The following is an 11,584-nucleotide window of genomic DNA, read 5'->3' on the forward strand; positions in this document are numbered from 1 at the left end:
TTCAAATTCTGCAGGCCCACATAGATATAACTATCCATTTTGATAACCTCAGCCATAATAAAAACGGTATGAAACTCAAAAACACATGCAGCAACATTGGAGATCCCTGTACAAATAAACTTCCAGTTAAGCAAAACATTTGGCGGTTTTCATTTGGGTATGCTAGTGATAATTGGACAAATCAAGCTTCCCTTAAACCATAGAGCAAACTTCGTGAAAGCTCAAAGCTATTCAAGTTGTTTCTTCTCAACCCCTCTTCAAGTTCCATCATCAACGCTGCAGTCATCTGTCTCGAGCTATACGTCCTCAGCTTCATCCTACAATAAGAGACACAGATCCCACAGTCACGATTAAGTCACCTGACAAGTGGTTGTTTCAAGCCATTCACAAAATTAACTCTCAAATAGCATACATATTTGTTGTCCAACTGTAAAATGCTACCAGAGAAAACGATATCCAAGCACAAATGCATGTACTACACATGATCAGATGAAGTATCCTTCACATCAAAACCGTCTTGTGTTAACGTTAAAGGCACAGCCCATGCAAGCCTTACATAATCAACCCAGCCCTCAATGATTGAATTATTTCCGGTAACCATAAACTATATCAGACACTACCAATGTAAGTACTGGAAAAAACTACTAGAAAACTGTAGACAAACGGTTTTCTGAAAATTGTTCGTAAATGAAGGGTCACAAGACAATACAGACACTATATTGGATGCTGTGCGCAAAGCACCTGACATGAAAAAAAGTGTATGATTTCGGCTCACGTTTTATGTTCTCTATTCATCTAAGTATCTAATTACAACTTCCAAAATACTGCAACAGCATTTTTTATTTCTGTTAATTAACAGCATCCAGTATCCCCAACTCTAAGACTGTAATATAGGCAATAACAGATAGGTAAAGCAGATTAATATAAAGAAAGGTCATCAATTCCCAACTGTTCCATTTTCTGTGTTGTCGGAACATATATGCATTAAAATCTTTTCATCTAGAAAAACCTATGAAATTTAGAACACAGCAAAGATAAACTCATGAAGCACATAATGATATAAAGTGAAAATTGAAAGGAATAACAAAGAGGCTTAGAAGTAAGCCACAACAAAGCACATCAGTTGCAATACACTTTTCTAGATACTCCTGTTCCTTCAGATCACTCCTATGGAAGGACACATAGTAGGCAGAAAATCCTAACAAACTAAATCCTGCTAAGTAGATAATCTAATTGTAAACTCCAAAACTAAATCATATTTTACCAAGAGCTTCAACCACTAAAGATAATCAAATTATTCAAGACCAAAAAGCTAAAATCTAGAAGCCTCCAGAATTTACAGATCCCTTCAAGAAAGTGAAGATAAGGCTGCAAACTCCAAAGTGGACAAAGTTCACCGTGGTACAAAATATGTAAAAACCTCACATATGCTGCATTACAAAGGCAATACATGACTAAGCAAAGGACCAACGTAATGTAATTAAAAATTGACAAGTTGTTACATCACAAATAGTGGAATATCATTATACAGATTTTATAATAATAAGGCAAGCCATGATGCTTCAGAACACCTGTGCATTGACTGAAGTCCTCTGGATTACCTTATAAGGCAACAAATGTCTTTTGCATCTTAAGACCAACAAGAACCAAATAAGAAAATAGCAGATAATCCAATAGGCACTTTAAAGCAATAGCAGCAATTGATATGTCATGACTTGTAATAAATAATGATGCAGCCTGAAGCCGGAAAGAAAGTCTTTCCAACAAGTATTTCAATTAAGCACAAACAGACAAGGACTTACATTTCATGCACCTACTAAGATGAAAGCTAAAGCGACCCAAAGGGCAAAAGCTGCACCCCCAATTACAAATTCCCGGTTGCAAAAGTTGTCTTTGAAGTCCCTCTTCTATTCACTCTCCAAGGCAGCCAAACAACCAACCAATGAAAAGGAAATGATGTATGAAAGTTTGACATAGAAACGACCACAGAACTTGAAAAATTCATTGTTTATGGACAATCTACGGTTCTGAAAAGATCATTAGATGGTATCATTTGCCCAGGCCAGGAAAAGACAAATTTCGTTGCCCCCTTCCATCTAGAGTTAAAGAGGGGATGAATTAGTTTCTGATTTCAAAATCCTTGTCCATACAGCAATTAGACAAGAATACTTCTCATAAGGTAATGGACATATAATCATAATCCTTGAGCAACAAAGGTATTGCGAAGTTGAAAACATCAGAATAAGAGAATGCCAAGATAAGGAGACCTAAGACTACAAGTCTTTCAAGCAGTATATAGCATGACTTAAGATAGGAAAACACAAATGGAGGAAATTCTTGGCAGCAGCTATTGTTGCACACAAATAACAAGGGCTTAGGCTAGGTACTTGCTATTGGCAAACAAAAACCCAAGTACAGATCACGCAAAACCCAATAGAAAAGCCTGTTAGGCACATCAAAGGAATAACACCCATTTAACGTTACAAATTTACAGAGCACTTGATCTGGAGGTAGCAGCATTAGAAGTATTCTATTTAAAAAGGGAATCCATGATCAACAACTTAGGAAAAGGCTAGGGCCCATAGACACATCACTTATACAAGGCTATTAAGAAGGCAATTTTCACATAGGACCAGTTCAAACTCCCAACCTCAGAACCACACAATCATGTTATTTCATAACATCAGAAACATAGAGCTCTCAAGAAATCAGCATACCACATAAGTAAATAGAGCACAGAAAATAGAAAGGAACAAATGAATAACAGATGATGCCTTAACCGTTGCCACTGTGATTTTTGTGGTTAAGAAAAGGCCAGGGCCCATAGACACATCACTAATACAAGGCTATTAGGAAGGCAATTTTCACATAGGACCAATTCAAATTCCCAACCTCAGAACCACGCAATCATGTTATTTCATAACATCAGAAACATAAGGCATTCAAGAAATCAGTATACCACATAAGTAAATAGAGCACAGAAATAGAAAGAAACAAATGAATAATAGATGATGCCTTAATCATTGCTACTGTGATTTCTGATACGGTGGCTCAGGGTCCGGGTCATGCAATCGCCGCCATTGGAGATAAACAAAAACTCGACTACCAAGTACTAAAAAACATATTACCAAGTATTTACAAAAATTATTTCTCTTCAAAATTAAATTATTAAAAGAGTGAAAAAAAATGTACGAGTTTAAATGATCTAAAAAGTAAGAAAATGGGGAAAAAGGAAAATGTGACTAATATTTCGTTTCACATCTTAACATTTGGAATTATAATTTAAAGGAATAATAGCTGTCCTTCATCAAACTGACATAAATATTGGATACTGCTGCGTCCAGACTCGATTTGATCAAATGATTTATCATAAAAACATTAAATTTGTTAGTCATATCTTTTACTAGGTACTAATTCCTTAATTTATCTGTCATGTAGCCAGACCTCATTGTAGCTGTGGAGTCAAATTAATCTTTACTATCCAAGCTTGGTCAACCGAAATTAGGCAGAACTTAGCACAAGCTTGAGATGAATTGAGCATGGCCAAAATTATGCTTAGTGAGCTCTAACTGGGTTGTCAAATGCATGGACTCATACGGTGGAGGAATTGAGGAGACAGAAAGAGCTTTTCTGTTGATTGTCAATTGTGTCACAGTGGGGGGTACATGGCGAAATCTACTTCTAAATAGGGTGCAAAAAACTTGTGAGCTTATGCGATCAAAGTTTGATTTCGAACTCATCTTAAATTCGTGTTAATCAAGTTCGAGCAACTCGAATAACTTGACAAGTTCAAGCTCCATCTAGAGATAGACATATGAAACTTGAAACTCACTAAATTTAATCGAGCTCAATCAAATTTCAAATATATATGTATTTTGATTTTGTTATATTTATTAGTGTGAAAAGCTACCATATCTCTTGTTTAAAATTATATAAAATATTAATTTATATCACACAAGTTTGATTGAGCTTGACTGAATAAAGATCCAATGTAGCTTGAAGTTGAGCTTGAGTGAGCTAAGTTTAAGTAAATGTGATCTTAAGTTTCCTTGTTTATATTCAAATTAGTATAATTATCTCAAAAGTTTAGGTTTAAGTGCCCTAAAGTTTAGGGAGTATAATCTGTACTTTGGGCCTTGGGGCACTGGAAGAGTAGACTACCAACCCGAGGGTTAAGTGCACAAAACTAAAGTATTAAGCACATCAATGAGGATTTGGTTTATCTACAAGATTATAACATTCTCCATAAACTTGATGATGTGAGATCTGACCAAGCTCGAGGCAATTAAATGATTAATGACAAAGACATGAAATCTGTTATCCATATATTTCTCAACATATTATATTATTAATCCCTTATTTCTCAACATACAAAGACATGAAATTTGTTTGACTCCATTGTTTACCCTACAATCCAAGCTTGGTCAGTCCAAATAGGAGGAATTAGATATAAACTTGAGTTTAGCTGAGCATGGCCTAAATGTTAGTATGCTTAGACAGTGAGCTATGACTTGGGTTGTCAAAACTCAAAAGCATGGCCAGATGCAAACAAACTAATCACAAGCATCAGTTCTAGACCACTCAATGCATCAAGGGCCCCAAAGACATTTTCCAAAAAACTAAAACATATTGGTACACATCTTTTCAGGTGGGCCGACTCCAACTAGAAACTTCAAAACTGATGTCAGATCTCATTCTCAATACAAAGTGTAGGAAAGACCACCAATTTTCCCTCAATTTCAATTTTCTCATGCAGCACTCCATGTCACTAGCTCTAACATTTTGGGCATTTCAATGTGTTGTATACATTTTGGAACTATCCAGCCATATAGATTCCAACCAACATGCTTACAATTGCAAAAGTGATGCTTAACGATAAAAACCATTTGTCACTCACAGCTATGCAGAGATGTAGAGATGTGAATGTCACATATGAAAATGCTATATCATCAAATTTTAATTTCCATAATTTACAGAACTATGCTAAATCCAAAGTGTGAATATCTGTTAAACTTTAAACCTAATAAGTTACCTTCTTAGAGATACTTTCTAATAGTAAACAGTTGCTGATCATGCAAGTACTATGCGAAAAAGGTAACATGAAATTAATATAACACCTGGGGATGGAATCTAGATGATGTTAGTGTTACATACCTACTTCCAGTGCCTAGAATCAATATTCTTAAAGATATTCAGTAGATAATCTTCCCCAATCTGAGACGCAAGAAGCTGGTTCATTTCAACGAGTGATGGCTATATACAACATAAGAAATTAAAGTTAAAGGGGCACAAAAAGTATTATAGCTAAAGTAGACAGATATCATATGTTTATTGGCAAAAATTAATGTACCAAAGTAGCATTTTTATCCCCAATTGCATCACAGTACTTGTCGAGTGTACCACGTTCAAACACATGCTCGACAAAATTTCTCAGAAAGTCCAAGCAATCGTGAGCCGTATGGCCATATGACCTATGGGCAAGTATGACTCCCGTAATACCTGCATCCGACCATTATGTCAGTCAAACATGAAAGTAAACACTATATTCATGTTTTGTCAGCTAACTAATACGCCAATCCCACGGATTTTTTTCCTCCATGGTGCCACTAGATACACATAATGGGATCATAAATACAGTCCAACAATGAAAAATCAGCTTTACATATCACTGCCAAAATCTCTTTATCCAATAGCCAAGATTCTACTTATCATTAATTTATTATTGTGTTTGGACATACATTTATCAAAAATTAACTTAGAGCCAACCATTTCATTGTTATTCACGTATTCTCTCAAAATATATATTCCCAAGCAGAATATTTGTGGGTGGCTATTGCCAAATTTCAAGGACAAAATAAAGTACAATACATGTACAAACAATGAAAATGAGCATGATAAGAAATAGTGAATAAAACAAAGTGACGAAGGATGAAATACAAACTGTTGGGGGAGATATTTTTTTGCCACGACGCCATACGACATTTCCGATTGAGCAGGTTTGGATAATATTTGCCATCTGACAATAGCCTGCAGTGTACATGCGCCGGCAGTGCCAATCTTTCCCAAGGGCTTAACAACAAGGGATGACGAGCAGCTTTTTCCCTAATGAATCAAAAACAAAAAGTTTACTTAAATTATAAAAAAATAGGTAAATTATAAAAAAAATAGGTATTATGATTTTTTTTCTAAAAACTTAAAACTCAACTTTAAATAATTATCCAACCCACAGAAATGAGTATATTCCTTTTTCACAAGGATTTTATTCTGTGGATTGAGTAGATGAGAGAATAATCTGTTGAGCTGTTCCCCGCTGTATCTGCTGAAATGTTCCTCATTCTCATGTGGGCTATGAATTGTGACATACAAAAGCTTGACTTTTCCTTTCACGACAAATATTTGAGTAGCTTTGATGTCGCAGCCGTCACAATGTTTGACGTTGTTTTTGCACAAGACAACAAAACTTGCCAACAAACCCCTATACAAATTAAAGCAACTAAAATGTCAAACTAAAATGTGGAGACATAATGATGTACACAATCAACAAGAAAGAAAAGGGCAGATCTTCAAAGAAAAGAAGGAGCAGAGTTTTAAATGATGAACATTACCTTACTTTATCGGCCAAAGACGGCTTCAAATACCCACTTTCATTGTACGGGTCGCCTTCATTTTTGAAGGATTGGTCCAAGGAAGAATCAATCCTATCAGTCACAAAAAGATATCTGTTTTCTGTTCTATGTGACAAGAGGCCATAAATTGACAAAACAGAGTCGCTCCCGACCAGTCGCTCCATATTCGAAGATATGGGAAGCAACTCTGTACTTTTAACTGGTACAAATGAACAGTTTTTGTCCGGCAAACCTGGCCTTCGTAACACACCATTGCTATATCCTTCACTTGGGTTTCTACCTTCCACATTGACTTTGGTTAATGTGCAACTATAATCATTAATTTTCCAATCGTCCATTTGATCCCGGATGATGGATTAGGGTTTGGTGGTGATTTGGGTTTGTGAAATCTGTAGAACCAAGAGGGGGTGATGAGCTGGGTGATGAGGCTTGAATTTGAAGTCTAAAATTAGCGCCAAAGGAACGGCGGCAGCAGGGATGATGTTTTCTGAGAACACTGATCCGCACAGTTCACAGAGAGTTTTCTGAATAGTGTACGGTCCAACAAAAATCCCCGTCCAGCGAACAAAACCTAGCTCCTCACTGGTATGTTTTTGCTAGGCCCTCATTTAGCCTGCTAGCAACGGACTCAAGCCCAGTGACGCTGCCTATCTGCACTTTGAGTTGAGAAAACAGTGACGTATGCGGTTGAAGCTATGCTATTAAAATAGAATATAAATATTGAAATTGATACGATCAAAATCTCCTAATCTCAAAATAATAAAGTGAAGAAGTCATAGTTGAAGGCTTGAAGCTTTCAATACTATCAGCAACCAAAATCTCAAATAATCTACTAACAAGTCATCTTTTGGTAACTTTGCTTTAACCATGAATAAAAACATAAAAAAGGGAGAAAAGGGGCCATGTACTGCTAGTTGTCCTGCTATTTCTAACCCCAATGCAACAGTAAAACTTTAGACTCGTGCAAAACCCAAAGTAAGCAATTGCCAAAACAAAAATGAAATCAAGCGGAAATGATTGCTTAGATAAGCGTCTGCTTAGCTGGATAAAGGAAGAGAATTTACCAAACCAAAAAATTAGCAGGAAAATTAACATAAAGGAAGTCAACCAACCAAACAAAGAGAAGAAGACACCCACTAATACATCAGTAGGAAGAATGACAAAAGCATAAGAAAAAAGAAAAAATACGAAGAAAAAAAGAATGAAGCATTATACCTGATTGTAGAAAGAACAAAACTCTCAACTCAAAATACAAAAGAGTAAGAAAGTATCAGGTTAAAAAAAACAAAAACCAATAGCATTCAAGAAATATAGAGAACAAGCCATCCACTGAAACCCTTAAGAGTTGAAAAGGCAAATAATAAATTACCTTCAAACCAGATTCGAGTAGAAAGAGCTCTTGAGAAGGGAAACCAAGAAAAAACCAAATCTTCCTACAATTTCCTACAAATTAGACATGGGACATGGGTCAGTGACACAAATAAGTAGAAAAATTGGAAGAAAAAAAAAAGAAACATGGAAAGTTCAGAGAAGAAGACAAAATATTAATCAAGTAGTCTATTTTGTCATTCATTTCCACCAAGAGGAACCAAGGCAGAGAAGCAAGAGGGGGGAAAAGGTTCAAACTAGTATGTAGCTCTTTCAGCAATCCTGTCCAGCAGAGCTCTTCCTTTTGTATGAGGCCTTCCTAAAATGTATAAATTAGTTATCCCCTAGAATTTGTGCCTATTATCATAATATGTACTTATAAAAAATTGTCTAAAAGTTTGAAGTTGTTCAAGGAAACCTGAGAACTCTCTTTCCTATTGCTAACTGTCATCTATTGGTGCGTTGATGTGAGTGACTACCAAGTGCTACTGGGAGGAAGAGATTATAGTTATGTTTAAAATCTTATAATATATCGAGATAATAAGGTTTAGACTGAAGATCACAAAGATTTTTTAATAAATTAAAATTAACTGAATTATTATCCAAACTCATATGAGAACGAATAATATCAGAAGAGTTCTGTGAATTTCTCATTCCACTAAAATTTCCAGAACACTCATAGTACTTTGTTTGTAAAGCATTCCCGTGCAACTTCTTTAGTTTCCACCTCAAAATAGCAGCTTTTCTATACCGTCTTTATTAGAAGTTTGAACGCAGAAGAGCTCTAAAAGACCAGCAGAATGTCAGTTTCAAGAAGGTATCAAGGCAGACTTAAATACACCAAGTTCTTGAGGAAAGATTGATAAAACATAAGCTAAATCAGTGTTTTGCAGGTCGGAAAAAATGCTTTCATTTTACCATCACTGGCACAAAGTTGCTGTTTTGCTGTTGCATGCTGCAAATGAGAGTACCCAGCATGAAATGTGATAAATGAAGAACTGAATGAGTAAGTATAATTCTGTAGAGTTGTGTAGACTTTGATACTTCCTTATGTTGTAGACCAAAATATTACTTTTTCTGCAATTGGTAGCAAAGTAGTTGCCTCTAATTTCATTGCACACAGGAATATTTTCAAGGGATTTGGCTATTTGTGAAGAGACGATTTGTACTGAAGCAATGATTCTCATGAGATGGAGCATCATTACTTACTCCAGTAGACTCTGTAGCAGAATAAAGTTTCCTTCTTTTCAGATTTCCATAAGCTAAAGTGGCACTTCAGAAATCATCATAGCACTAGAATAGTTCTCAAAATCATAAAAGGACCATCTCCCAATAACTTGTTTATCCCTAAAAGCCAAGGGCCATCAATAATTAATCACACCTCTCACTCTTTTCTTTAGAGTCCTTTCTCCTTTTTATATTATACATACAAGTTGGAATACAAACTTCCCGTAGGAACTAACAAATTATCTAAAAATAACTCCCAAAGAGACAAAATGATAACAAAGCGTCAAGCAGCCACTGAGCACAGAACAAAAAGAGAAAAACAGAATGCCTTCTCCTTTGGTCTTGCGTCAAAATGCAAGGAAAGAAAAGTCACCAAGTCAGTCCACATTCCATTAAATTGTCCAAAATGAAATCTGCAGATATATGCAAATGTAATTTCATGCTTAGCTTATCTTTAGAAGCAAATTATCAAACACGGCAAACAAAGAGTTAGAGAAATGATCATGCATCTTGAGAAGGGAGCTTTCTATACATTTTTTTTTTGCTGATTTTTCTAAACTGGAAAACCACAACAGAAACATAAAAACACATGCATTCTGGCTAAATGATCGCTTTGGAACCAGAAAAGGGGAAAAAAAAAGAAGCAAAAGCGTATAGTAAATTCTCAAAAATAGATGTAGGCAGAAGAAGAGGCGAATGAGCCGCACATAAAATATTTTGTTTCCTCACATAGAATCAAACCATCAAACACAGAGCAAACAATGACGGGGTAAAATGATTAGATACCCTAAAGTGGGGATACTTGCTTTTATTTTTTTAAAACTTTTTTCCTGACGAAACTAAACCTGTAAAACCATACAAACCAACAAAAAGAAAGAAATGCATTCCTCTTACTAATATAATATAGAAGATGATTCTAATAACGATGAGAAAAAAATACAGTAATAACTGATAGATAAACACTCACCGACAGACAGAGCAAGAAGAAAATAATCTCCCTCTCTGTTTTTTCCCTTTTTTCGTTTTTTTGGGCTAATTACTCAGAATATTGGCCTAGAGCTGGCCTAATGAACAACCTCAAAGAACACAAGCCCACCGACTACTCTTTCAGGCCGCCAAGAAAATTGGAAGGGGGAAAAAGGCAAAAAAAAAAAAAAAAACCTCTAATCTTTCAACATTCTCAAATACCCAACATGTAAAACGTCATTTTAGTGAAAACCCATCAAGAGAAATGCTGAAAAATGTCAACTTTCAAACCCATAATATTCCCCCATTTCCACAGCAGCCAAACACGGGTTAAGGTCAGAGCACAAGAAAACCCAGGAAAAAAGTGCAGAAATTGGAGCGAAAAAGAATCTAAAATGGGGACAGACAAAAGGTCATGCATGCATGGAAATGGAAGGTTATATTTACCGTGACAAGAAAGCTAAAACCCCTTTAAGCCATTGTTGCAGAACCTTTGTGCTGAGATTTTTGAGTGAGATAGAGGGTAATGGGAAGGGATGAAAAAAGTGCATTTTTTACAGTGCATAACATACGGTATAATTTTTTTTACGTATGATATAATTTTAGAATAAATTTTTATAAATTTACATATAACATGGAAAGCCAATTATAAAATGTGATCTGAATGTACAAAATTTTTTAACTAAACCATGACCATCAACTACCAGGTACGGTACATATATTGAAGTTGATATTTGACAAAAAAAAAAAAAACTACCAGGTACGGTTGTCTGCCCCATTTCCGGTAAGGAGAGAAGGTTGTCAGATAGGAGGAGTGGGGGAACCTTTTTGTTTTTTAGTTTTTGTAACTCGAGGATGTTCTCTAAAACTTCAGCCACGAGTCACAACAGGAGTATGATTTCCAAGAAGTTTGATTCGAATTCTAAAAGATCATGCTTAACAGCTTAAGCCCCGTGGGACTATGTCAACTATTTTGATAGAAATCTCAAATTTTCATTATGTTAATAACCTCTTGATTGAGTCCTTTGGGTGCTCATTTTGTTTTCTTTATTCGTGAATTACGAATGATGGACAGATTTATTGCATTAAAAGAATTAAATTGGAATAAATGTATACTGTCAATTTTGAGAATTTACCAAAATAGGGGAGTGAAAAAATGTACTTTGCTATTACCATGCAATTTATTACCAGCGTTAAAGATATATGTAATCAAAATAAATTGCTATAGAAAAAAAAATTAATCTGACATGCATTTTATTTTTTTGGTTTCTGGGCTTACTGATTATATTCAATTTTAATAATCCCAGCAACAGGATTTGAAATGGCTGTGAAGGCTTCTTTAGACAGACCAAGGATTCCTCCGCAGCCAGGACACTGATCAACTATTTTTACTGTCA

The 11,584-nt window shown here is 35.4% G+C and overlaps 1 protein-coding gene across 4 annotated transcripts; it reads right to left on the reverse strand.

The window, feature by feature from the left end:
• LOC113692080 (uncharacterized) lies at positions 1 to 11,075 on the reverse strand. 4 transcript variants are annotated; one of them, XM_027210423.2, is made up of 8 exons: positions 10,945 to 11,075; positions 7,996 to 8,069; positions 6,606 to 7,277; positions 6,206 to 6,475; positions 5,942 to 6,102; positions 5,351 to 5,499; positions 5,155 to 5,253; positions 1 to 317 (listed from the first exon to the last, which is right to left on the reverse strand). In XM_027210423.2, exons 3-7 carry the CDS (start codon positions 6,962 to 6,964, stop codon positions 5,155 to 5,157), a joined length of 1,038 nt encoding a protein of 345 aa, XP_027066224.1. In that variant the 5' UTR covers positions 6,965 to 7,277; positions 7,996 to 8,069; positions 10,945 to 11,075; the 3' UTR covers positions 1 to 317. The 4 variants fall into 4 exon arrangements, with proteins under 4 accessions (XP_027066224.1, XP_027066223.1, XP_027066225.1 ...); XM_027210422.2 differs by lacking the exon at positions 10,945 to 11,075 and adding an exon at positions 10,635 to 10,776; XM_027210424.2 differs by lacking the exon at positions 10,945 to 11,075 and adding an exon at positions 10,189 to 10,614.
• Positions 11,076 to 11,584: the final 509 nt, after the last annotated feature.

The sequence above is a fragment of the Coffea arabica genome, chromosome 6c (assembly GCF_036785885.1).
Source record: "Coffea arabica cultivar ET-39 chromosome 6c, Coffea Arabica ET-39 HiFi, whole genome shotgun sequence".
Classification (NCBI taxonomy): Eukaryota; Viridiplantae; Streptophyta; class Magnoliopsida; order Gentianales; family Rubiaceae; genus Coffea; species Coffea arabica.